The sequence below is a fragment of the Eubalaena glacialis genome, chromosome 11 (assembly GCF_028564815.1).
Source record: "Eubalaena glacialis isolate mEubGla1 chromosome 11, mEubGla1.1.hap2.+ XY, whole genome shotgun sequence".
In the NCBI taxonomy this organism is placed as follows: Eukaryota; Metazoa; Chordata; class Mammalia; order Artiodactyla; family Balaenidae; genus Eubalaena; species Eubalaena glacialis.
Window position 1 is genome coordinate 110618108 of NC_083726.1, and position 25033 is coordinate 110643140.

At 56.7% G+C, this 25033-nt stretch overlaps 4 protein-coding genes across 9 annotated transcripts; 2 read left to right on the top strand and 2 right to left on the bottom strand.

Moving 5' to 3' along the window:
• Positions 1-773: 773 nt before the first annotated feature.
• Positions 774-3666, top strand: SPSB2 (splA/ryanodine receptor domain and SOCS box containing 2). 4 transcript variants are annotated; one of them, XM_061205681.1, is made up of 3 exons: positions 774-929; positions 1574-2324; positions 3266-3666. In XM_061205681.1, exons 1-3 carry the CDS (start codon positions 867-869, stop codon positions 3391-3393), a joined length of 942 nt encoding a protein of 313 aa, XP_061061664.1. In that variant the 5' UTR covers positions 774-866; the 3' UTR covers positions 3394-3666. The 4 variants fall into 4 exon arrangements, with proteins under 4 accessions (XP_061061664.1, XP_061061665.1, XP_061061663.1 ...); XM_061205682.1 differs by having other exon boundaries at positions 2766-3350; XM_061205680.1 differs by lacking the exon at positions 3266-3666 and having other exon boundaries at positions 1574-2842.
• A 476-nt stretch (positions 3667-4142) lies between these two features.
• Positions 4143-7408, bottom strand: TPI1 (triosephosphate isomerase 1). The gene is made up of 7 exons (XM_061205684.1): positions 7183-7408; positions 5924-6047; positions 5736-5820; positions 5529-5661; positions 5156-5241; positions 4480-4567; positions 4143-4351 (listed from the first exon to the last, which is right to left on the bottom strand). Exons 1-7 carry the CDS (start codon positions 7406-7408, stop codon positions 4233-4235), a joined length of 861 nt encoding a protein of 286 aa, XP_061061667.1. The 3' UTR covers positions 4143-4232.
• Positions 7409-8740: 1332 nt separating this feature from the next.
• On the bottom strand, positions 8741-21725 carry USP5 (ubiquitin specific peptidase 5). 2 transcript variants are annotated; one of them, XM_061205693.1, is made up of 20 exons: positions 21447-21725; positions 18538-18663; positions 18225-18291; positions 17894-18027; positions 17592-17737; positions 17163-17347; positions 16601-16695; positions 15854-16047; positions 15053-15124; positions 14701-14788; positions 14447-14572; positions 13796-13949; positions 13286-13460; positions 12588-12676; positions 11568-11759; positions 10921-11064; positions 10690-10835; positions 10317-10470; positions 9989-10073; positions 8741-9365 (listed from the first exon to the last, which is right to left on the bottom strand). In XM_061205693.1, exons 1-20 carry the CDS (start codon positions 21555-21557, stop codon positions 9272-9274), a joined length of 2577 nt encoding a protein of 858 aa, XP_061061676.1. In that variant the 5' UTR covers positions 21558-21725; the 3' UTR covers positions 8741-9271. The 2 variants fall into 2 exon arrangements, with proteins under 2 accessions (XP_061061676.1, XP_061061677.1); XM_061205694.1 differs by having other exon boundaries at positions 11637-11759; positions 21447-21724.
• A 702-nt stretch (positions 21726-22427) lies between these two features.
• On the top strand, positions 22428-24548 carry CDCA3 (cell division cycle associated 3). Of its 2 annotated transcripts, XM_061205702.1 has the most exons (6): positions 22428-22509; positions 22724-22898; positions 23166-23292; positions 23552-23845; positions 23983-24086; positions 24211-24548. In XM_061205702.1, exons 2-6 carry the CDS (start codon positions 22779-22781, stop codon positions 24364-24366), a joined length of 801 nt encoding a protein of 266 aa, XP_061061685.1. In that variant the 5' UTR covers positions 22428-22509; positions 22724-22778; the 3' UTR covers positions 24367-24548. The 2 variants fall into 2 exon arrangements, with proteins under 2 accessions (XP_061061685.1, XP_061061686.1); XM_061205703.1 differs by lacking the exon at positions 22428-22509 and having other exon boundaries at positions 22822-22898; positions 23170-23292.
• The last annotated feature ends 485 nt before the right edge of the window (positions 24549-25033 follow it).

Consider the following 25033-nt stretch of genomic DNA (forward strand, 5'->3'; position numbering starts at 1 on the left):
GTGCTTGTAACTTCCTTGAGGATTCCCTGCTTAATCCTCAGTGCTCAGCACAAATGATTAAATTTGAACCAGAAATTGTTCTAAGTGCTTTACATGTATATAACCTCACTGAATCCTCACTAGAGCCTATGCAGTAGATACCAATAGTATCTCCATTTTACAGAGGGAGAAACAGGCATGAGGAGGTTAGTAAATTTGCCCAAGGTCCCCCGCATACGGGCCTTCAGGGCTTCACACCCAGTCAGCCTGGCTCCACAGCTGGCATCATTTACCACTAATATTGCCTCTCTATAAAGTGGGCACTTAGTAAATGTTAAGGAAACAGGAATAGCTATGCTTAGTGAGTACAAACTATCTAGCAGACTCTGTGCTAAGTGCTTCACCTGGATTATCTCAACTCCACAACAACCCTGTGAGGTAAGTACCATCATTATTCCCATTTTACGTGAGAGAAAACAGGTTTAGAGAAGTCTGGCAACCTCTCCAAGGTCAGAGAACTAATTAGTGGTATAGCTTCACTCACAACCAAGGTCTTATCCACACACTCTACCAGATGAGGCTGACAGCTCAGGAATGGATTGACGGGTAGGATGAAGGCTAGAACAGCACGCAGACCCATGACGCCTACCGCTCAGAGCCAGAAACTCAAGAGTTCAGAACCTCAGGCACACAGCAGGCTGACTCACAACCCGGGTCAGAAAAAGATCAGCCCAGTGACAGTGACCCAGAATCACCAGGACTCGGAAATAGACGTCACCACAGTGGAAGCCCTTCCTTGACCTCCTGTCCCATATCCCTAGGGGCTCAGGAGCTGCTGGCCCAGGAGGCTCAAAGTTCTTGACGGTGGAGAACGGACCTCCAAAGCGATGATACCATGGAAGGGTCAACTCCGAGCTTGGGCGGCCAGGGGCGGACTCCACAGAAGCCGGGTAAGATTTAAGCGCCCGGCCCGCCTCCTCGCGGGGGCGGGGCCTCGGGGCGAGGAGCGGCCTGGGACTGTGACCAGAGGTTTACGGCCCGGGAATGGGCTCTACGCGCTACGTGCCTTCAGCGGCCCAGGCCGGAGCCGAGTGTTAACCGCCCCCCGAGGGGCCCCGCGGGGGCGCGGTCTCGGGGCGGGGCGCGACCTGAGACGGCGATGAGAGAGTTAACCGCCCGGAGGGGCCGTGGGGGCGGGGCCTCGGGGCGGGGCGAGGCCTGGGGGAGGTGCTGGCGGCGGAAGAGGCCGGCGGTCTGCGCCCGGCGCGCTTCGGAAACTTTAGGCTGGGCTGCTCCCGAGGGCCGGCGACCTCCCGGCACGGGAAGCCGAGCGAGGTTCGAGGGCGGTGACAGGGGTGCGGGGCGCGCGAGGGGGAAGGTCCCTCGACAGGCCGAAAGGCGGCGAACTCGCGAGTCTCGAGAGACCGGGACAGGTGAGTGAGGGCAAGGTAGTGATGGGCCTGGGAGCTTTGGGGGAGCAAAGAGGGAGGAGCGGGGCGGTGAGCAAACCTGGGGAAAGGATGGGGCGCCTGGGTGAGGAGTCCCCTCCAGGATCCCTCGCTTCACACACTCTTTTCTCCCAACTCCTCTCTAGGTCGATCCCGACCGGGAGCTCGACTTTCAGAAGAGAGACGCCCCAGCAAGCCTCTTTAGGGGAGTTCTCCAGCTCCTCACCTCCATGGGCCAGACAGCCTCGGCAGGGGGCGGCAGCAGCAGCACCCACACCCCGCAGGCCCTGTACCCTGACCTGTCTTGTCCCGAGGGCTTGGAGGAGCTGCTCTCGGCTCCCCCTCCTGACCTGGGGGCCCAACGGCGCCACGGCTGGAACCCCAAGGACTGCTCAGAGAACATCGAGGTCAAGGAAGGGGGGTTGTGCTTTGAACGGCGGCCCGTGGCCCAGAGTACTGATGGGGCCCGGGGTAAGAGGGGCTACTCGAGGGGCTTGCACGCCTGGGAGATCAGCTGGCCCCGGGAGCAGAGGGGCACCCACGCTGTGGTGGGCGTGGCCACGGCCCTCGCGCCGCTGCAGGCTGACCACTATGCGGCGCTGCTGGGCAGCAACAGCGAGTCGTGGGGCTGGGACCTTGGGCGCGGGAAGCTGTACCATCAGAGCAAGGGGCCCGAGGCCCCCCGGTATCCAGCCGGACCTCAGGGTGAGCAGCTGGAGGTGCCGGAGAGGCTGCTGGTGGTTCTGGATATGGAGGAGGGAACTCTGGGCTACGCTATTGGGGGCACCTACTTGGGGCCGGCCTTCCGCGGACTGAAGGGCAGGACCCTCTATCCAGCAGTAAGCGCTGTCTGGGGCCAGTGCCAGGTCCGCATCAGCTACCTGGGCGAAAGGAGAGGTGAGGCCTGGGGCAGGTGTGGGGAGAGTAAGTTCTGTCGCTGGGGTCTGTGGTTTTGGGATGGAAGCTCAACGCCTTACAAGAGCAGAGGGAACTGGCCTTCATCTGACCCGTCTCCTACCCCTATTCAGTGCCAGGAATGGCTAAGAGTCTTCACAGCTGTTACCTAGCTCAATCTTCCTAACAGCCATAGAGGTAAAAGTAAGGCTTGGGAAAGCAACTTGCTAGTGAGAGGTGAACCCTCAGAATGGAATGAAGCCCTGTGGGGATTAGGGCTTCACAGGAGAGATCAGCCCCTGGAGCAAGAGGTGCAAAGGGTTAGATTTGTCCTGGGCTAGGTGTACAAGTCCCAGAGGAAGAGGACTGGCGGTGCCAGGCGCCCAGGGTGTGTACCCGGCTCACTGGGCTCTGACTCTGACACATACCTACTTCCTTCCTCAGTCGAACCCCAGGAAGGAGCCGTTGAGGTCCAGGCACCTGGAAGAGCAGTGCAGGAGGCAGGGCCTTGGGGCTGAGCGGACTTAACTGTTCTGCAGTTGCCGAGTCTGCAGCAGAGGGTGGCCGCCGCTCCCCCGTAGCCCATGGGAGCTATTGTAGAGTGGAGGAGGGCCACCCTTCCTTTCACCTCCTCAGACCCAGCTCTGGGGCCTCTCTGGATTCAAAGCCTGGGCCAGCTCCACGGTCAGAGCCGCCTCGGCCTGTTGCTTAGACGGCCTTACTTAGAGCTTCACCCCAACTCCGACCGGGGACGTGTGAGATCCATGATGCGTCCGCCATAAGAGCAGATGCAGAACTTCAGGGCACCGTAGACCTCCCCTGAACCGAGGTGGGAGCAGACTTGCAGCAGGAAAACGGAAGGGACTCTGGGCAGGACCCCGTGGTTTGAGGATGTCTGGCTGGTGGCCGCACCCGTACTTACCTTCCCTCATTCTCTCTCCCAGCCGAGCCACACTCCCTTCTGCACCTGAGCCGCCTGTGTGTGCGCCACGCCCTGGGGGATACGCGGCTAGGCCACGTTTCTGCTCTGCCCTTGCCCCCCGCCATGAAGCGCTACCTGCTCTACCGGTGACCCCTGTGATACCACAGATTGCGCTGGGGCCTTGACCCACGCCTGGGGGGGAGGCAGCACTGCTGGCCTAGACCAGCTGCCTGAAGCCGGTGACGCTGGGTCCCACCCCACCCCAAGCTCTGGGGAGCACCACAGCCCCAGGGCCACCCAGAGGGTGGAAGGGAGGGAGCTGTTACTCAAGGCTGCGGCAGCCTGGTACACAAGACATTTCTGCAAGTAAAAGTTGTAAGAGACGTGCTGCTGTAGAAACCTGTTTGTGGTTTTTTTTTTTTTTTTTTTTTTGCACAAGGGTCCTGTGGCTGCGTCAAAAGGGAAAAAGATGATCTGGACAAGTTCAGTGAAGAAGGACACACCCCAAGGCTTAGTGCCAGGTGTTTATTTCCCACACACGCGGGACTGCTCACAGACACAACACACACAGGCATCGGCACCGTGGCAGGGAGCAGCACCCCGGCCTCAGCAGAGGACAGGGCTTTCTCTCAGCCCCTGCCCTCGTGGCGTGAGATGGGACAGGACGGGGTCTTTCTCCTGCCTTCACTGGGGACTGAGGGGACCCATAAGCAAACACCCCTCCCACCTCTCAGCCAAGGAAAAGCCACCTTGGTGACAGGTTTAGTTCCAACTGATACAGTAAGTGGAAGCGGGAGTGGCCTGGTCCCAACCATTACAGGGTAGGGTGTAAACGGTAAAGGAAGAGGTACACTTTGGATTAGGCCACAAGAGGCAGCAGGTGACACCATCAGAAGCACGTGTGAAGGTCGGGGAGGCAGTACAGTTACTGGGCTTCTGAGCTACCTAGTCCCTGTCTCAGCAGGAAGGGTAGCAGAGACGGGCGGGGCTTATTGTTTGGCATTGATGATGTCCACGAATTCAGGCTTGAGGGAAGCACCCCCCACAAGGAAGCCATCCACATCAGGCTGGCTTGCCAGCTCCTTGCAGGTTGCCCCAGTCACAGAACCTGGGAAGGGAGAAGAGGGGGAGAGGTCAGGGATGGGAGGGGGTACTCCAGCCCTACCTCCATGTCGAAGAAGGACTCAATCGGGTTCTCAGCCCACTCCACCTCCGGCTGGAACCAAACCCACTTACCCCCATAAATGATGCGGGTGCTCTGAGCCACTGCATCAGAGATGTTGGACTTAAGCCATCCCCGGAGCTTTTCGTGTACTTCCTGGGCCTAGAACAAGAAGCTAGACTAAGACTTTCACTCAAAGGGGCAAAAACCCTGGGCACCAGTGGAGACAGGCAGTGTGGTTTTGGGACAAGAACCCTGGGATCTGAGATGGAACACCAGGGCTTCGATCCCACCCAGGTCCTGGAATGATGTCGTTTGACATGTCACTCTCTTTTCTCCTGTCTTTTATTTTTATTTTTTATTTTTATTTTTTTAATTAACACCTTTATTGGAGTATAATTGCTTTACAATGGTGTGTTGGTTTCTGCTTTATAACAAAGTGAATCAGCTATACGTATACACATATCCCCATATCTCTTCCCTCTTGTGTCTCCCTCACTATCCCACCCCTCCTGGTGGTCACAAAGCACGGAGCTGATCTCACTGTGCTATGCAGCTGCTTCCCACTAGCTATCTATTTTACATTTGGTAGTGTATATATGTCCATGCCACTCTCTCACTTCGTCCCAGCTTACCCTTCCCCCTCCCCTCTTCTGTCTTTTAAATGAGGGGTTGGCCCAGGTGGTCTCCATGACCGTCCAGTTCTACCAAGGCAGGGGAGATGAGGGTAGGGCTCCTGGGCTTGGTTACCTGTTGGGGTGTCGCAGTCTTGCCAGTACCAATGGCCCACACAGGCTCATAGGCCAGGACAACCTTGCCCCAGTCCTTCACATTATCTGTGGGACAGAGATCAAAGGTGGAAGGGTGAACAGGAAGAATATAGCCAGCTGTTTCCCCAGGCAATGAGTGACGGTGGCCTACTGCCCCCTGGCGGCCTTTAGAGGAACTCCAAGTGGCATCTATACCATCAGGGCAGGAGCAGAAGTGATAAGGATACAAGGGTTCTCACCCTCCCCTTTCCTGCATCAGCGTGGGGATCAAGTCAGGCTGCAGGGCATCTGACCCCACCCTCTGTGCCTCCGTAGCCCTGGCTAGGCTCAAAGGTCCCTTTCTCCAGAAATACCTGCGATGACCTTGGTTTGCTCGAAAACGACCTTCTCAGTGATGCCAGCTTCCCTCTCATCTAGCTTCTCCCCAATGCAGGCGATTACTCCAAGTCCCTCTGCCAGGGCGTGAGCCACCTTCTGCCCAATCAGCTGTTGAGGAACAGACTCGGTGAGACACCTGTCTTGGGATAAGCCATCTCTTATCTCCTCTCCTGGTTACTAACCTCATCTGACTCCCCAAAGACATGCCTTCTCTCCGAGTGCCCCAGGACCACCCACGTGGCTCCACAGTCTTTGATCATGCCAGGGCTAAAGGAAGAGAACAAGCCACGGTTCAGCAGGGAGCCCACCCTGTCGCTTTCCCCTTCATGAGAATAATGAGGGCTGCGTCCACCACCCACCCACATCTCACCTGATCTCCCCCGTAAAGGCCCCATTAGCCACTTTGTAGCAGTTCTGCGCAGCCACTGCAATCTTGGGATCTAGCTTCTGCCGGGCGAAGTCAATGAAGACGGTGGGGGGTGCGCAAACCACCTCTGAGGGATGAGACGGTGACAGAGGGGATGAGGTCACAGGAAGCCTTCATTCCCCAGACCCCATCCAGTGTTCGGGAGCCCCCTAGCCTTCACCACTTTCTTAGTTCTGCTTTTGCCCTTTTTCACACCAGCACGATAATCTCTGTTCACTCGGCAGCTCAGGCTGGGCCTGGACCCAACTCTTTGAGCCTTCCAGGTACCCCTGAGAGGCCATGGCCCTTGCCCTGCCCACTGCTCTTTTAACAGCTGTGGCTCCGATTTCCCCAGGCTATTCTGGGCCTGGGCACCTCCTAGACTCAACATTCTCTGGGGGCCGACCCCGCCTCCCTTCTAAAATAGCCCATCCCCACCTTCGGAACCGGGCCAGGCAAGGATTTTTAGCAAAAGCAGAAGGGGCCAACTCTTGGGGTTTGTACTGGCGTCTTTGGGGGTAATAAACCAGAAGGGGATGCCTCTTGATCAGACCCGGGGTTCTGTGACTTAGGTGCGTGGGAGGGGAAGGGCTGAGGACTGCACTCTGCCGTGGGTGGCAGCGAGCCGACTGGCTCATAGAGGCTTTGCGCTTTCCCGTTTCCAGGCTGGAGAAAGCGGTAGGATCGCTCTTCACTCCCAAATGGCTCAGCCCCTTCCGCGGAAGGCAGGAGTCATGCAGGCCGCCGAGGGGAAAGGGTCAGAGCGGTAGCTCAGGAGGCCAAAGCCACTCGGCCGCCCAGGCAAGGCGCGGGGAGGAGTCTCGGGCTACGTGCGGCGGCGCACGGAGCCCGCGCCTAGGGGGCAGCTTAAGCCAGTACTCAGCCTCCTCCCACACACACCGGGCTGCCGCCGGCCTCTCCCGATCGCCCGCAGGGGCTGGTCTCCGCTTCCATCCCTGGCTCTCGGCGGGTGCAGCCCCCGTCCGCGCCCCGGGGCCACCATCCTCCCGACGACCCACAGCCGGAGGGCACCGTGAGATGCGGCCCCGCCTTTCCGCGTCGACACACCCCGGGTCCTGCGGCCGCGGGGCCAAGGCCCGGACCCCGACAGCCCTGGTCCCCAGCCGTGCACGCAGGGCCACGCGGACACCGGCTAAGAGAGCTCGGGAGAGGGCGCCGCCACGCCGGACCTCCCACCCCGGCCCTCCTTGGCCAAGGCTCACCGGTGTCGGCCGGCACCTTGGCCGCGTTCAGAGTGTTGATGAGCTCCCCCAGATTGTTCTTCCGCCCGTTCATCTTCCAGTTCCCCCCCACGAAGAACTTCCTGGAGGGCGCCATTGCGATGAAGCCGGCAGCCTGAAGGTCAGAAGCAGCGCGCAGCCGCTGCCACTGGCCGCTTATATAGAGCGCGGAGAGGCAGAACTCCGCCCCCCCCGCGTCCTCTGCCATGGCTGGCCCGGCCCGAGGAAGCCCTGCCCCCGGCCCCGCCCGCCGCCCGCGGAGGCCCTGCCCCCGGCCCCGCCCGCCGCCCGCGGAGGCCCTGCCCCCCGGCCCCGCCCGCCGCCAGCGTTGCGAAGTTCTGACGTTACCACCATTCTTGTAGCAACGTTCCAGGGCTGGCTGGGGCTCACAGTCGTTTCAGCCGCAATTGCCAGACTTTGGGGAGAAGGCGAGAACTGTGCGCCTGGCAGGCACTCAGGGGAACCCCCTGTTCACGGCTGCAGCCCCCCCAGAAGGCCAGAGGGATCCCGAGGGGGGCGCTGGCTGCAGGCCCGGCCACTCCACTCCCAGGCTTGGCCTCAGAGCCCTGAGAGGCATCTCTCCCAACTCTGGGAGAATGAACCCCCTCCCCGCATCGGAGCGGCCACATCCCTGACTGCTGAGCAGGCACCTTTGACCTACCAGGGCGAGCCCAGCCCAGCAGAAATTGGGCAAGTAACAGGGTTCAGAGGCGGAGGGACGGCCCACGTTGGCTGGAGACGGTGCAGCTAAGAAAGAGGCAGTTCAGAAGTCTGCCCTGCCCCCAGGAGTACCCCACTTTTTAAAAAAAAATTATTTTATTATATATTTATTTATTTATTTATTTATGGTTGCGTTGGGTCTTCGTTGCCGCTCGTGGGCTTTCTCTAGCTGCGATGAGCGGGGGCTACTCTTCGTTGCGGTGCGCAGGCTTCTCATTGCGGTGGCTTCTCTTGTTGCGGAGCACGGGGTTCAGTAGTTGTGGCTCACGGGCTCTAGAGCGCAGGCTCAGTAGTAGTTGTGGCGCACGGGCTTAGTTGCTCCGTGGCATGTGGGATCTTCCCGGACCAGGGCTTGAACCCGTGTCCCCTGCATTGGCAGGCGGATTTTTAACCACTGCGCCACCAGGGGAGTCCATGCAGTACCCCACTTTTTACTCCAGCGGGCCAAGGACTGACAAGGGACTGCAGGGCCTGGGGCCCAGGGCTCCCTAGCCACTGGGGACATTGGGGAGGTACCCATTTGGGCCCCCTCTCTTGTGATGGCTGGAAGGAAGGACTCTTCACCCCATCTGTGCTCTGTGTCACCCCACTCCACTTTTCTTCATCTGACAGCCCGCACCCCTCAGCTTTCCTCTACTCCCCCAGTGCTCACCTCACTCAGCCCCCAATCTCCCAAGAGCGCCAGAACGGTAAAAAGCACAGAACTGCCTACGAGGGGGCACGAGGGTCAAAGGGCTGGGGCCGGGAGTTTTCAGAAACTGGCCCTCCTGCTAACCCCAGGGGGTTAACGGTCTCCCACAAGTTATCAAACAGGACACAATTGAGCCATTGTACTTTTATTCACATCCTGTATTTTGGCATTTTCCAGAGAAGGACAGGGGAGAGACAGGGTGAGGAAAAGACTGAGGCAGGAGGGTAAGGGGGGTCCCCATTTCCCTTATGTCCCTCCTTGCCCGGCCACACGGGGAGCAAACACAAAGTGGGGAGGGGAGGCACAGAAGCCCCCTCCTGTGGAAGAGGCTGCACAAAGCTACACCCACACCACACACACAAACAAGCCCGCTCCACGCCAGGCCGGCAGGATCACAGAGAAGCAGAGCACTATGGGGTCAAGGGCAGGAAAGCAACAGTTTCCTCACAGACAGGCAGCCGGCCCCTCCTGTGCCCTTCCTGCTCTATCCCCAAAGTCTCCCGAGCGCCCCCCGCTTTGCTTGGCCATTCTCCCATGGCCACTAGCTTCTTCCCTGCTACTGGGGACGAAAAGAAAAAGGATACAGAGCAGGGGGGCGCCCATCCCTCATGCTGGGTGGTCCGTCCCCCGCCCTCAGTGGTAAGGGCTCAGGGCAGGCTCTTAGCTGGCCACTCTCTGGTAGAAGTAGATGTAGCCCAGGTCCTTGGGCGGCTTCTCAGAGGCACACACTTTCTGGTCATTGTAGATCACCCATCTGGGGAAGGGGGTGGGGGAAAAGGATGAACAACCCGGGCATTCTCAACTCAGTCTCGCTGACGTGGCCCCTGGAGTTGACCCTGGTGACTCTGGGGCAAAGGCTCCCAACATTCTCTGCCTGGGTCCCCAAACCTACAGTCCAGCTGCCACCTGTCTCAAGGGAACGTCCCAATCTCACAGGCTCATTCCTACTCTAGTCGGTGTCTTCAGACCCTGTGGTATCTTTACAGCCACCTGCGCCCATTCCTTTTAGGTAGGGGTCAGCAAGCTTTGTCTGTCAAGGGCCAGACAGGAAATGTTTCAGGTTTTGCAGGCCATCCGGTCTGACACAACTACTCAGCCTGCCTGTTGCAGCGTGAAAAGAGCCACAGGCGATACATAACGAGTAAGTGTGGCCGTGCTTGTAAAAACTTTATTTATAAAAGCAAGTGGCGGGATTCAGCCCTTGGGCCCTCGTTTGCCCATCTCTGCCGTCAGGCTTTCTGTCAATTTCTGGTGAATCTGCGCCCCCCCACCAGGCAATGCTTTATTGTCCCTCACAAATATTCTAGGACTTCCAGGATGCCCCTCCCCATCCCCAGAAACACTGCCCCATTCAAAAGGCACGTGCCATCCCCTCACCTGCCTTCCTTCTTGATGTGGCAGACGTAGTGACCACACATGGTTGAGGTGCCCATGTGACTAATGAAGGCGAAGAGCTGATACTCTAGGGAGGGAGGGGGAGGGGAGGAGACAGTGAGGGCGGATGCATCCAGCAGCTCACACCCAGGACGGGATTTCAGGGAGTGTCGATCAGCCCCCGAGGATCCCACCTTCAGGAGTCACGTCAGTGGAAGGAAGCTTCTGACCTCTGTGCCCCCCGAGGGAAGCAGAGCTACCTTGGGATGAGGACCTGGAAGCCGACTGGCTAGATTCTACCAGGCCCGTCCTGTTTCCCCGGGGCACTCACTTCCAGGACCGTCCCGGACTTTAGGTCCCACCGGTATGGACTCGGAGATGGAGTCGGCAGCTGAGCGGCCCTCGGAGATGTCCATGGCAGCTTCTGCGTCCAGGTCGTCTATGTGACTGAAGATCCAGTCCACAGCCCGTTCTAAACTATTATTCTGGGAGAGGAGGGAAGCATTACTTTTTATTTTCTAGCAAAGTCAGGGTCAAGAAAGCCCCCAGTGAAGGCCTCTGCTCCCTTATCACAGCCACTAAAGGGCAGAGCCCCAGACTGGCCGTACCACACAGGTCGTCCTCGGTCTTGCTCACGAGGGATGGAACCTCACTCCCACCCGCTTCTTCCCACAGGTCCTGTCCTCATCTGGGGGCGCCCATACCGTGGCCCGCAGGGCTTTCAGGGCCTGGTCCCGGGAGAAGCCCATGGAGACGATGGTGGTCACACAGTCCTCTGGCGGGGGGTCAGCTGCTGCGCTTGTGGAGCCGGGCCCGCTGGAGCCAGGCAGGATGAGGGGGTTTGCAAAATCTGTGGATGTGAAGGGGTTGAAGTGTTTGGGGGAGGGTGCTGGCCCTGCCTGCTCACCACTCCCCAGCTCCCCAGCTCTGCTTACCTGGATCATCCATGTGTGACATGACCCAGTTCATGGCAGCCTCGGCCCCGCTGTTGCCCGTGTAGTAGACGGCTTTGCGGCAGGCGTCCATCGGGAAGCCCATCTCCACCAGCTGGATGATGACCGATTCATCCAACATGGGCGCTGTTGGCGGAGAAGCGCGGGCACAGGGGCCTGACTCCCTGGGCCACTCCCTGGCCCTCCTCGCTCCCACAGTCCACCCCCAGCCCTCTGCCAGCCACCCGTCCCATGTGTTTTTCCTCCATGGCCTGGCACCTTATTCCAGAACTAAAATGACAACACAACATCACGTGTGGCCAGCAGTATATCCTCAAGGTACAGAACTGAGGCTAGAGGTCCCCCAGGGAGCCCCTTCCTTGCCCATTCTCTCAGAACAGGCCGTTTCTGGAGTATGAGAACCTGCCCCCGCCCCTAGCCAACTCGAGGTGAACGAGGGCAGAGGCGATCAGCCACCCACACAGAGGATGTGGCTGGGGGTTCTCTATTGGTCCTCACGTCCATCAGGAGGGCAGAGGAAATTTGAAAGGGAGGACAGGAGAAACACAATGGACAGGGACAAGGGGAGGCAGGCAGAGAAGACCCCCATCAGCAAGGGAAAGAGACAGGCAGGAAGAAGAGTCACTAACATGTCGGAGAGGAGAAGTGAGGGGAGCAGAAGGAGTCTTCGTCTTCGTTGCCATAGAAACCAAGGCTACCTTTGGGCTCATCCGGAGTGACCAGGGGTGGGGCAATGTCGGGCAGCTCCTCCTCTCCAGGCTGCAGCCCTGTGCCCCTCAGCTGGGAGATGTCTAGCTCCTCTGGCATCTCAATGGATACATCTGCAAGTGGAACAGCAGGACAGAGGTCACCTCAGCAGCTCCCCGAGGCCCTCTGGGGATAAGCGCTCCAGGAATCTCAAGCCCCTACCCCCATCCTGCTCTGTACTAAGATGCTGCTCAGAGCAGGACCCATTGCAGGGGTCTCAGTGTAATAAAAATAATCACGGGCCGGGGTTCAGGAGACCAGGATTCCAGTCCTGGATCTACCACCAATGAGCCATGAGCCAGGAAGGGGCCTCCGACTGCGCCGCAGAATGATTCTATACTTCCGTGGGGCTCGACTTATCTAGGAAATGAAGTTAATTCTGCAGTTTGCAAAGTCATCAGGGGCCTGTAAGGCCCGTGAAAAACTGTTTCAAGATTATCAAAATGAAAACATCTTACCAATTATATAAAACTATGAAGATAACTTTTGGTTTTAAGTCATAACTATAAAATCGAAGAAGTGTTAAACAACAAGATCCTACTGCACAGCACAGCAAACTGTATTCAATATCTTATGATAAACCATAATGGAAAAGAATATTAAAAAAAAAGTAATGTGTATATATAACTGAATCACTTGGCTGTACAGCAGTAATGAACACAATGGTGTAAATCAACCATACTTCAATTAAAAAAATGTAGTGAAAAAAGTAAAAAATCAAAAAATCAAAGAAGTCTTAATATTTTTAGTCAGCTCTTTTCAAACTAGACAAATTTTGAAACATCTAAGGTAATGTTTCCCCTTTCAGAGGGAAGCTGGAGAAGCACTAGTTGATGTGTTAAGGCCCCTTCTTTTTCTAGCACTTTCTGCTTAACCTCCCTCGCTCGTCCCAGCCACCATACCCAGTTTCTTGGGCACCCAGTCTAAGCCGAAGGTGAACTTCTTGATCTGGATGACCAGGTAGTCAGGGAATGAGGCAAATCGTGTGGTCCTAGGGAAGAGAGAATGTCCTGGTACCCAGAGAACCTCTCCTGAAAGCCCCACCCTCAGCCTGTCATGGATAGAAGGCCTAACAGCCCAGAAGACACTCCATATTCTTTTCTTGCCCTGGCCAGGCATCAAAAGCATCTGTAGACAAGGAGAAGCAGAAGCCGGGGAAGTGAGGGGGAGGGGGGGTGTCTCACAGGCAGGAGCGGCAAAGGGGCAGATGGCTGAAATCCCGGAGACCAAAGACTCTTTCACATCTCAAGTTCATGCCAATGATGGGTTAGCAAAAAGTAAGATCATCTACTGGAAGTTTCAATCCTGTCCACGACTGTTACTAAGTGCCTGTGCTTTGCCAGGATTGGGGAAGTGAGCGGAGAGAGGCTGCCCTGGAAACTGATCCCATCCCAAGAGAGACGAGGGACTGGTAGGGGCAGGTCAAGGTAACGTGTTGCAATTATCCGAGTCCACTCCTGCTAGGGCCTCTTGGACCAGGGTACCAGCCTCAACTGATACAAGTCTGAGATTCTGACCACAAAGGGACTCGAGAATGCAAAAAAAGGCTGACAGCATCTTTGGGTTTACCCTGACACGGGCCCGGACCCACAGGACTTACTTGACGGCTACTGATTTGGCCTGCAGGGCCGTGCTCCAGAAGTCATCCACCTGCTCGGGGGCCCCATAGGCCTCCAGGCAGGAACTGAAGGGCACCTGGGCCCGAACCAGTTCTGGCAGTGGCAGCTTCTCCTCTTCGGCTTGCCGCTTCTTCTCCTCGTACTCCAGGAGCTCCTCTGGTGACAGAATCAGTGGGTGGATCCCTCAGAGGGGGCTGCCTCTTTCTCCCCTTAGCCTCTCCCTACTGGCTCTGAGTCCACGACCACCTCAGCTCCTCCGCCTCCCCAAACCTACCGGACACACGTCCGTCTGTGATCTTGCCTCTTTCTCAACACAGCTCTGCTGACCAGCTGCAGGCAAGGTTAATCCCACCTGCCCCCAACAGCCCCGCCTCAGCCCTCTGGCTGGGGAGCAGGGCGGACCGCGGGCTCTGCTTCTGTAAGGCACCCAAGCACTGCTCCCAGGCCTCAGCCTCTGCCTCCAGGCCCCGCTGGGAGAGCAGAGTGCCCACCTTTGTTCAGGGCCGCGTCCATGGGCACAGGCAGCTGCATGATGTAGTCCACTCGCTGGGTGTACTTCACCTTCTCTGTTGCCAGGCACTTGATCTTTTCCTCCACCAGGAAGCGGAACACTTCATTAGGATTTTCAGAGCTCCGGCAATTCCTCTATGGGGAAGAGGCAGGGTGGGGAGGTCTGGGCAGCCAGGCACTGGGATGGGAGCCTAAAAGAGTCACTCGGGGGGTCAGGGAGAGAGGGGAGTGGAAGAGAGATGACCACGAAGAGGTGCAGGGATGCAAGAGCAGAGCAGAAGCCTTCCCTAATCAACCCCGCCAGTTCTGGCCCATCCGGGCACGGTGGGACTGCGTGGGAAAGTGCCTGTACTTTCTAAGTGCTAAGTATCCGCCTATCGTTTTCTTTGGGTGCATCCTTCATTAGCTTGCAAGCCCAGCGACTGTAAGGGTCATTCCTTTGCTGCTCTCCTCAGGTGCAACTGCTCCTCGCAGGGAAAGCTCAGGGTGCGAAGGCCATGGGGTCCCAGGGGTGGGAGTGCGTTAGGGCTGACAGGAAAGAATGGGCAGCAAGGAGAAGGGAGGGAACTGAATCGCAGGCAGACAGAAGGAGTGTGATGAACACCCTCCCTCGCCACCTTCCCCGCCCTCACCTCCACCATGTTGATAAGGTGAAGGAAGAACTCTTGGGCATCCTGCTGCCGGTTGGTGGAGAACTCGGGGTGACCCTTGCCGATGAGGGCCTTGAACATCCGAGGGGCGAGGCCATCTTGGACTTCCTAAGCAGAGCCAGGGCGGCGATTCAGCTGGGGCCCAAGAGGCCACCAAGTGGCCTTCTTTAGACACCTCCCGGATCTCAGTTTCCCCACAATTCCAGAGCCTGAAAGGGATGGAGGCCCAGACTCACCTTTTGTTCTGGCACCTGCTCCCCATCGCCCGACTCTGGTGCTGGCTTGGAGTACTCTCCCGAGAGAAGGCCATGGCCCAGCTTGGCCCTGCGTTAACATCCAAGAGAACCACTCAGCTTCCGCCTGACACCCGTCTACACCGGATCCTCCCCAACTCAGCCCCTGCTCAAAGCCCCGTTAGACAACTCTCTAAAATGTGAAAAACCTTAGATTCCATGGGAACCTGACTCAAGGCTGACAGCATGCCCAGAAGGCAGTCATCTGAAAGCCTCTAGCTGGCCAGGGACTATACTGCTGTCCACTCCAGGGGGTCATGGAGGAGCAAGAAGGCACACAGGACTGGCTACATACACCTGGGTGCTGAAATCCTGGGTAGGGTCCGTCGGGGCGTTCTGGAAGATCTTCTCCAGCTTATCCACATATCTGAGAGCAAAGGGAAGGATCATTGGAGGGGCTTGGGCCCAGGCCCAGAGGAAAAGGGAAGGGGGTAATTATCTACTAGCCCAGGGAACAGGTTCCCTCCAGAGGGGGGAGGCACGCAGTTGACCCTTGGGGTCCACTTCTTTCCAGCAACCTGCCCTCCCTCCCATTTCCAACTCGGTCAGCACGCAGGGCACTCCAGCCCCCTCCCTGAGAGAGAGTCGGGGGAAGGGAGAAGACAGCCCAGGAGAAGGATAAATACGGTTCATATTCTTTGAACAGAACGTGTCACTATGTTCTAAGTTTTCACGCGTGTACCAGGCCTTCCCAATTAGACAGTAAACTCACTTATGCTGAGAACCTGCCTTTCTTCTCTCGTCACGTCCCTAGCCCTGCCCTATCCCCAAATGCTCCATGTACCTGTTAGGTGCTCACCTGATGTCACTGGCCTAAAATAAAGACCACCTGCTCGCCCTTGAGTCAGTCAGGAGGCCTCGGAGGGCCCTGGGGTTGGGTGTCTGGCCCCACCAGTGGGTTTGTGTGTGGCCGGGTTGATGGTGATGCAGCCCTAGAACCTGTTCCCCTCACAGAGTACCAGGAACTAAGACTGAGCTAGAACAGAGGTCCTGAGGGCAGCCAAAGGAGGGTGCCTGGAGGCTGGCCGCCAGGGGAGGAGCGGGTGTCAGGGGCGCAGAGCCCAGGGCCCGGCCTCGGGAAGAGGGCAGCACTCACTTCCTCTGGAAGTCGGGGATGCTGAAGAGCACCTGGACCACCGAGTTGAGGTAGCAGCTGTTGCCCAGGTTGCGGATGCCTGTGTAGCCGGGCCCGAACAGGGGCTTGAGCGGCACCCCCGACTCCTGGATCAGCTCCCACTCGCCGATGCGCTGGTTCATGTCTATCTCCAACTCCGTCATCGTCTTGTCCGTCTGCACGGGAAGGGGCACCTCAGTCAGGCTAAGGAACGCAGCCCTGTGTCTTTTCCGTTCTCTCACTTGGTCTAGGACGAGAGCCAGCTGGAGCCTGCAATGTGCTGCATTATAGGCTCTGACACGGGAGGCCCACTGGGTATCCTCCAGTGCAAGTTCCGGAAGGCCACAGGCAACTGTCCCAGGGGCCCGTTAGGCAGCAGGCCTCTGCCCAAATGAGGGGATGAGACGAACTCAACTCCCCCGAGCTGAAGCGTTCATCCATGCTGAAGCCACCCCTTCTCACCCTCAGATCACCCAAGCATCGCTTCCTCAGGGCCATTTCCTCCATCCCCTGGACTAGGTGGCCCCCTGGAAACTCCTGCACTCCCTCCACAGTCTGCAGTTACTCCCGTATCTGCGTGAGCATCTGATCAATGCCTGCCTCTTATCTGGAATATAAGCCTATGAGAGCGAGGGCCACCCCGTCTCATTTGCAGTGACCCGCACATAGCAGGAGCTCAGCAGTAGTCAATGAACGATGAAATGATTTTAGAAGCTGAAAGGGTCTCACCTTCTGCATCTTCAGCATGTCGATACCGAAGTGGGACAGGTGCTCGGCCAGGTTGGGGTCCAGGACCATGTCATCCTCGTCATATGAGTACACGTCTAGCACAGGACGCAGGAGCGGTGTCAGAGGGGGCAGCTCAGGCCCAGCCTGACCACCAACCCCACCCCCTGCCCTGAGAGGCCTCGGTGGGACAGAAGGACGAGCCGTGAGGGCAACGCTCTTGGCTCCCTCGAGCATCAGTGAGGCCGTAAGCCCTTCTGGGACTGGCTGTCCAGGAAGATGGGGTGAAACAGGATAAGGGCTGGATTCATCGTGTCTCCACCCTATAGGTAAGGTTCTAGAGTGAGATGAGTTCGAAAGAATGCTCACTAAAAGATAACGATGGTAACCACTAGGAAGGGGACTGGGATTTGGGGGGTTAACTGAAAATTCAGTTTTACTGCAATATTTTCATCATTTATCAAGAGAACAAACTCGCGTCTCGTTCGTGTCACGTGAAATGAGTTGACGGTTAAGACCCAGGGCTTTCCGCGTGGAGGCGGGCGGCCGGGGGCGGGGGTGGTACCAGCTCCGTCGGGCGTGATGGTGCCCAGCTTGACGGCTAGCGGGTAGCCCGACTCGCGGTAGTGCTCCACGGCGTGGTTGTTGCCGCCGCTGCCGTCGAAGTAGCGCCGGCCACAGAGGATGGAGCCGTCGGTCAGGTTGAGCCACAGGTTCTCCCTCATGTCGCACTTGGAGCACTTCCAGCCACTAACCCCGGGAGAAGAAAATTAGCCGAAATATGGGTCAGGGGTTTATGGGAGCGGTGGGTCCCCCGCTGGTCCAAGACCTCTCTCTTCTCCTCTCCTCTGGAGATCCCCTCGCTTAGCTCAGCTCCCCCAAGTCTCCCTCCTTATCCTGCTCCCGACGCTCTCTCCCACCAGACCCCCAGGAGGGTGGCCTCTGTGCCCCAGCTCTGGGGGTCGCACCCCGAGGTGGAGGGGCCAGGCCTCACCAGGGAGGGATTCGAGCAGGGCTGTCCAGCTGCTTGAGGCTGAAGGCGTGCTTAGACACCTGCCGCACTTCCCCATCCCAGGCCTGCACCTCCTGCTTGCGGGAGGCTGAGTCGGCCGACAGTAGGGCCTCCACCGCACTGGTCACCTGGGGGAAGCAGAGGGTGAGAGACAGGACCCAGCCCACAGCCCCACATGCCCCTCTAGCCCCGTGGTCTTCAGCTTTCTCGGGCCTTGCCCACGACATCACTGCTCTGGCCCCGCCTGCCCTAGAATCTTCGGTAGGGCAGGAAGGTATTCATACCCGATCTCTGACAATGTCAGGCAGTCCCCCCAACCCATCCCGGGCTATCTCCAGGTAATCCGGCAAAATGATGATTTTTACATCCTCATCGTATTCAAACTTCTCCTCGTTGAGGTCAAACCCGCCTTCGACACCTGGTAAGACAGGGAAGAAGAGGAGGAGTACGACCACCACCACAGGTCGACACCCATCCTCTGATACAGCACTTCACCTTGTCCCCTCCAGAGCTTCAGGGCCACGGATCAGGCCCATCCTTCGGGGGCTTTCCTAGCACCTCTGAGAGCAGGAATGGCCAGCTCAGGGAGGAGAACAGGACGGCAGCGATGCTCACCGATAGCCAGACGGGTGGGCTTCTTGCGGGGAGGGTCTCCAGTGCTCGCAGTTGTGTCTTCCTCTTTCTGCAACGAGGCAGGAAGGGCAGCATCAGCCATGAGCACCAAGGAAGGTACAAACGAGGACGGACGGGATGGAGTGGGCTAATCTCGGAAGAGAAAGGAGCTAAAAAACACACGTGCTGGGTTTTAATGACACCAACAGAAATAGGTGAGGGGGAAACTGAGGCCTGTGGGAGGTCAGGATGGAACAGACAGATTCAATACGGGGGCCCAGTGGGATGTGCCCGAATGTCCTCAGGCCTTGCCTACCGGGCGCCGGGTCCGGCGGAGGTGCAGGTAGACTCGCTGGCCCGTCTTGTTGAAATGTCTCTCCACATACTGTTTCCCAAAACCCAGGAATGTGTTCATGCAGATGTAGAGGCCACCCTCAGACTCCTGCAGGACAAGAGGCAGGGGAGGGAACACAGGCAGGATGAAGCCGGGCCAGGGGAAACCAAGACCTGGAGTCAGAAACTGCTGGTTTCCGGAAGAAAGGTCTGTCCTCAAACACCGTGTGGCTTTTGGCGAGTCACTTAGCCTTTTAGGACCTGGCACCTGGCTAAGAGTCTCCCCACCCTCCTGTGACTTTGATAACAACCCACAAGGACACCGGGGCTGAGCAACACCTATCAGTCACCATTCCTCTTCCTTCTCGCTCCTTCTTTGGAGCCCTTTGGTGTACTGCAGAGAACTCCCTTTACCTCTTTCCTGGAGCCTAGAGATCCGGAGAGTGAATGGGGATCAACTACCATAGACTTGGAAAGACCTCCATGTCAGACACTGAACCTAATCTAGGGACACCATGACCAACCCCACCCGACCTCCAAGATTCAGCAAACCTTCCAGACCGGAGGAGCACAGATGCCAGCACCTGAACAAGACACCTAAGCCCGAGCTTGCCAGCAAGGCCACACCTTTCCCTTCCCTCACTCTACTAGGCAGTCGAGCCCTGGTCCACACTGGTCTCCTCCTTCCTTGCCTGCTGAGGCCTGGCTCCAGGGGAACAATGCCTTGCTTGGGGCTCACAGCTGAACTGGGACCCAGTCTGGCAAGGACATGAAGTCCAGCATTCCCCAGTCACCGCCCTGATGCTTCCCCCCTCCCGCCCCCGACCAATAACCAAATCCCCACTTAAGTCCCATCAACCTCCAACCTCAAAGCCATCCCCTTTCTAGAACCATCTATCAACACCTTCTGAGACAACTAGAACACATATAACCCAGAAAGAAAGCAGGGAAAGACAAGTGTCCACTGTAAATCACAGCTGAGGAGGGAAGATGGGCTTTCCCCAAACTGAGCAAGTCCACCCGTACCCTTGTGAAGAGAGTGATGGAGAAGGAGGAGGAGGAAATGGGACAACAGAGTCTTCCCTCAGATCCAAGCAACGACAGGCATCTTCTTCCTGGAATTAAAGCCTCAGTGGCCTTGAAAAATTCTCTGCTGTGAGTTAAAAATAGGGCACCGCACCGCAGTTCTCACCCATAGATTGCTCTGTACCACTCCCTAGAACAGTGTGGGTTATAATGTTCATGAACAAATAGAGCATTTCTCATCACGGAGGTCAAATAAGCTCTTTCTACCATGAACCCAATTTGAAGATAATCAAATATGCCAGAAGTTGGTTAGCAAAGCCAACCAATGGAGATCTCCTGACTTGGGGTGAGAGAAGGAAAGTGTAATGAGATTACAAAAACCCCTTTTGGATTATTCAAACCATTACTAAGGAGAGGGACAGGAGTGTAAAGAAGGAGCCACTGCTGGTAATTGAAAGATGGGAGACTTCTACCATCTGTTGATAATTAAAGAAAAAAACCTTTCCCTCCTGAGAAAGACAGTGCTTCACCAATGCATGCACTTGATAAAACTGGGAGGTCTGTGGGAGCTCTGCAGTGATTAAACTCCTATGTTGCAAATAAAAGACGCTGATTCCACCAAAGATTGGGAACCCTGGAGCTCTGCTCTGAGCAGCCGTCCTCTTTTAGCTCTGCCAAAGCCAGACTTCAGAGAAGCAGCACATTGTCTGGGGCCCAGATCAAAGCCTAGCAAACCAAGCAACCTACAAATCACAGTGATGATCCTGAACTGGGCCTCAGATCACGCTGCTATCCTCAGCACTGGCGATGCATTAATGAAGCCTTTCCACTCTGACTTGCAGTTTTCCCGGCCATGAGCTGGTCTGGCTGAACACCCTGGGCAGGGCCCAGCAGCGGCTTGAGGGAGGGGTGGTGAGGGGGGCGGATCCCAGCCAGGCTGCTGCCCTCTCAGTTCAGGCTCTGGCCTAGCTGGAGGCTTGGGTCTGCCTGAGGGTGTCACAGCAAGGCAGAACTGCAGGAAGGGAGGGAGGTACCGGGTGGAGCCTGCAAAACGTGAAGCACGATGTGGGTGGCGGCTTTGCCTAACTAGTCAAGAGTGGGAGCGGGATGGGAAAGGGGCCTTAGTATCCGCCACGAAAGAAACCACCTCTCTGGGAATACTTTCAAAAGGGTTCCCTCTGCTCTCTGTGATGGGCGGGAGAAAGAGAGAGGGCTGCGGCCATAATTCACCTCAAAGGAGAAACGACTAGAGCTTTCCTCTCCTCTTTCCTCCCCTCCCTACCACCAATGATCCACCTCCCCGGCCCCTGTCCATATTAACCATGGGTGAAGGCTCTCTAACTCTGCCTTTTTCAGAACCGGGCTTCTCCAAGGCCACTTCCAGACTACTAGGCGCCTGGGAACTGCAGTCCCCACCCTCCTACCCCAACCCGGGCCCAGAACTGTGGGGGGGGGGGGATGGGGGGGAGTCGCACCATCCCTCCCACACGAGACTACAAAACCCGGAGAGCCACGCGCGATAGGCAAGGCCAACTCCCAGGCTTTCTCAGGGGTCCACATGGGAGATGTAGTCCGGCAACCGGGTTGCGCCTCTGGCTTAGAACGGTAACGAAGGGAGTGAGCGACTACAATCCCCACAGTGCTCCACGAGACCGGGTGCCGGTGAGGCGGGCGCGGTGGCTTCAGGGGGCGGTAGTCACACGACAGCTCCCGCGAATTCGAAGCAACGGCAGGAGTAGCGTGGGAGACTACAAGTCCCATGGTGCACAGCAGGGAGGCGGTGGCCCAAGACTTGCAGGCCCCGGCGGAATGACCAGGGCGATGGAAGGAAGTCGTGCTCCCTGCGGCCGTGGGGAATGGGCTTACCGGTGTGTCGAAGGAGAAGGCGCACTCGTCTTTGTGGACCCGGTCTCCAGCCTTGGGGACCCGGATAGTCGGTAATACTGACAGCAGCGCCTCCTCACTCAGCTCCGCCATGACACCGGCAGCAGCTCCTCCACACACAGCGGCTCCCACCGCTTCTAGTCCCCCACCCCCTACCCTTTAGTCCAATGAGCGCCACTCGTTAGGTGCATGCGCTGAAGGAAAGACGCGCGAGAATGGCAGTTGGACGGAGCCTGCCCGCTAGTGCTCCGCCCTCTGCCCGGCTCTCGACTATCGCCAATGAAAAGCGCTTCTAATGCAATCGATGCTCGGTAGAGCCAATCCCACTCCTCCAGGGCAGAACGCATGTAGAGCAGTGAGGTGGGCCCCGGAGTTTTGGCTGCTGGGACTCTGGGACCCTACAATCCATTAGCGTGCTGTCTATTGAAGAGCAGAAACTGACGGTGGTTTAAACCAGTCAATCCCAGAAACTTTCCTGGGGACCTGTCCAATGGGAAAACAGAAGGGCAGTTGTAGTATTGATATTTGAAAAGGGGCTGTCCAATGAGGCGGGGTTTGAGAGTTAGTGTCGAGTGATTGCTAACTCCGTCGACCAATAAGGATTACGATCTCTTTGGCCTCAGAAAAATCTTCATAACTCCGTCTCCAGCTGGATATGTACATAATAGCGTAATAATTCATGATTCTATTTTTTAATAAAATCATTTGATTTCGAAACTGAAGGTCTCAAAAGCGAAAATTGGCATTCTGCAAAGTCTCACGACAGACAGCTCGCAGCCCTATACTGAACAAAAGTCCCCCTATCGAGGAGGCGTCACCCCTGGCAAGTCAAGCCGCCGTCCATTGGCCCCACGGTCCCCATGATAGACGTCCTCCCAGCCCAATGGCTTCCTGCACTGGAGGCGGGCCTCACATAGCGGACCTATAGGAACCAGGATCGACTCAGCCAATAGGGTCAGGGCAGGGGCGTGGCGGGAAGTTTGAAACTTCGCTTCGGGAGTTGAGGATCGAGCTGTTTTGCACCCAAAGCTGGAACTGGGGCCCGGTAAGTGACTTGAATAAATTAGTGAATAAGTTAGAGGGCCCAGGAGGCCCGGAAGGAGCTGCCTTGTCATCTGTATCAGTCATTATCCCCTCTGAGACCTCTGGCCCGGCGGCCAGGCGCTTCCTCAGGGGGGAACTGGGGAAGTTCGGGTGGTCTGGAGTCAGAGGGCGAACGTGGTCGCGGTAAGGACTGAGACCTGAGTCACTTCTCACAGGCATCCCTTCCTCGCCCGGGCCGGGCCCTGCCCCATCCTGTTTCTCCTGGTTGAGATGGGCTCCGCCAAGAGCGTCCCAGTCACTCCAGCGCGGCCTCCGCCTCACAACAAGCTTCTGGCTCGAGTGGCGGACCCTCGTTCACCCAGCGCCGGCATCCTGCGCACTCCCATCCAGGTACCCAGGGCCCATCCAGGTACTCAGGATCGGGGTGGGGGAGGCAGCGAAACTGTCTGAATTTGGGGGCCTCTGCCTAACCTGATTCTGAGAGAGCTCACTCCCCGCCACCACCCCCCGCCTTATTTTCCACATTCTCAATCCCGGTGAAGTAGGCTGAGTGTCTGAGGGCCTTGGCAATTCCCGTCTGGAGTGTGGACCTGAGGCTAGAGACCTGGGGGTGGAAGAGTGAGGGCCCAGACTTGTTCTAGCCTTTGGTCCTGACAGGTAGAGAGCTCTCCTCAGCCTAACCTGCCAGCAGGGGAGCAGCTGGAGGGCCCTAAGCAGTCCCAGGACTCAGATCCCCGCTCTCCTACCCTTGGCATTTCACGGACACCTATGAAGACCAGCGGAGGTAAGTGTTGGGCCCAGGGAATTCTGGTAATGCTGTCACCTAGCATCCTTGGGTGACAGCATTATCAGAAGGGGCCTCCATCCTCCTGCTTTGAACCCATGTCACTCTTTTCTCAACACTTTGCTCCCTCTCGTCAACTTCTCTCTTCCCAATCTCTCACCCACCAGGGCATGACTCCTAAGGCTCATGTATCTTTTCCTCCTTGCTGAATGATTTGTAACAGAGGGTCACTATCTCACTTCACTTCTCCCCCCCATAGAGCCCCCAAGCCCACTGGTGAAACAGCTGAGTGATGTATTTCAGACCGAAGACCCCACATTAAGTCTTCCCCCAGAGCCTGTTCTGCCCCTAGAGACACCTTCATCTTCTCAACTGGACGTGCCTCTGGGCACCCAGTTTTCCCTTGAGGATCAGATGCCACCTTGGAGCCAGACTGAGCTCCCCTCCAGGCAGATGTTTTCCAAGGAGGAAATAGGACATGCCTCAGAAACCCCTGTGGCCAGCCAGGACTCAGACAAGCCCTTGAGAGACCCCGAGACTCCTCGACCTTCAGGTACAGAATCTAAGGGCAAGGTATGGGGTAGAGAAATTGGGAGAACACTCTGGGATAATGTCCATGAATGGATGGAGGAGAAATAAACTGTAAACCCCTAATGTTGGCTCCTTGTCTTAACTCCTTACCAACCCTAGGTTCTAAGTGCAGCAGATGGAAACCAAACAGCAAGGTGCTAGGGAGATCTCCTCTCACCATCCTGCAGGATGACAACTCCCCCGGGACTCTGACACCACGACAGGTAAAGGGAGAGAGGGTGAAAGCTATTACTAGGAAATCCAACGTAAAGATGGGAGCCCTTTTCCCCGATCTTCTCTCCCCTGAACAACCTCCCGCCCTCCCACCTTGCCCACTGCCTTTTGCAGGGAAAGCGGCCTTCTCCCCTGAGTGAAAATGTTAGGGAACTAAAGGAAGGGGCTGTTCTGGGAACTGGACGACTTCTGAAAACTGGAGGACGAGCATGGGAGCAAGGCCAGGGCCACGACAAGGAAAATCAGCACTTTCCTTTGGTAGAGAACTAGGGCATGCACGGCCTCAGCACCAGGACTCACCAGGGGCCTAGTGATATTCTGTGTCCTCTCACCCCTTCTTTCCCTGGGAGACTGGAAAGGCTCATTTTCTTCAACTCCCCCTACACTACCAGTTCTGGGACTGAGAGCTTCCTTGGCTTTCTTTGTGTCTTATGTGTTTCTGTATATTAAAGCAAGTGATTTTAAATGATTTTTTTTTATTGGAGGATAGTTGCTTTACAATGTTGTGTTAGTTTCTGCTGTACAGCAAAGTGAATCAGCTATATGTATACATATATCCCCTCTTTTTTGGATTTCCTTCCCATTTAAGTCACCACAGAGCACTGAGTAGAGTTCCCTGTGCTATACAGTAGGTTCTCAGTTGTCTATTTTATGCATAGTAGTGTATATATGTCAATCCCAATCCCCCAATTCATCCCAGCCCCCCTTTGTGTCCATACATTTGTTCTCTGTCTGTGTGTCTGTTTCTGCTTTGCAAATAGGTTCATCTGTACCATTTTTCTAGATTCCACATGTATGCGTTAATATACGACATTTGTTTTTCTCTTTCTGACTGACTTCACTCTGTATGACAGTCTCTAGATCCATCCACATCGCTACAAATGATCCAGTTTCGTTCCTTTTTATGTCTGAGTAATATTCCACTGTGTATATGTAC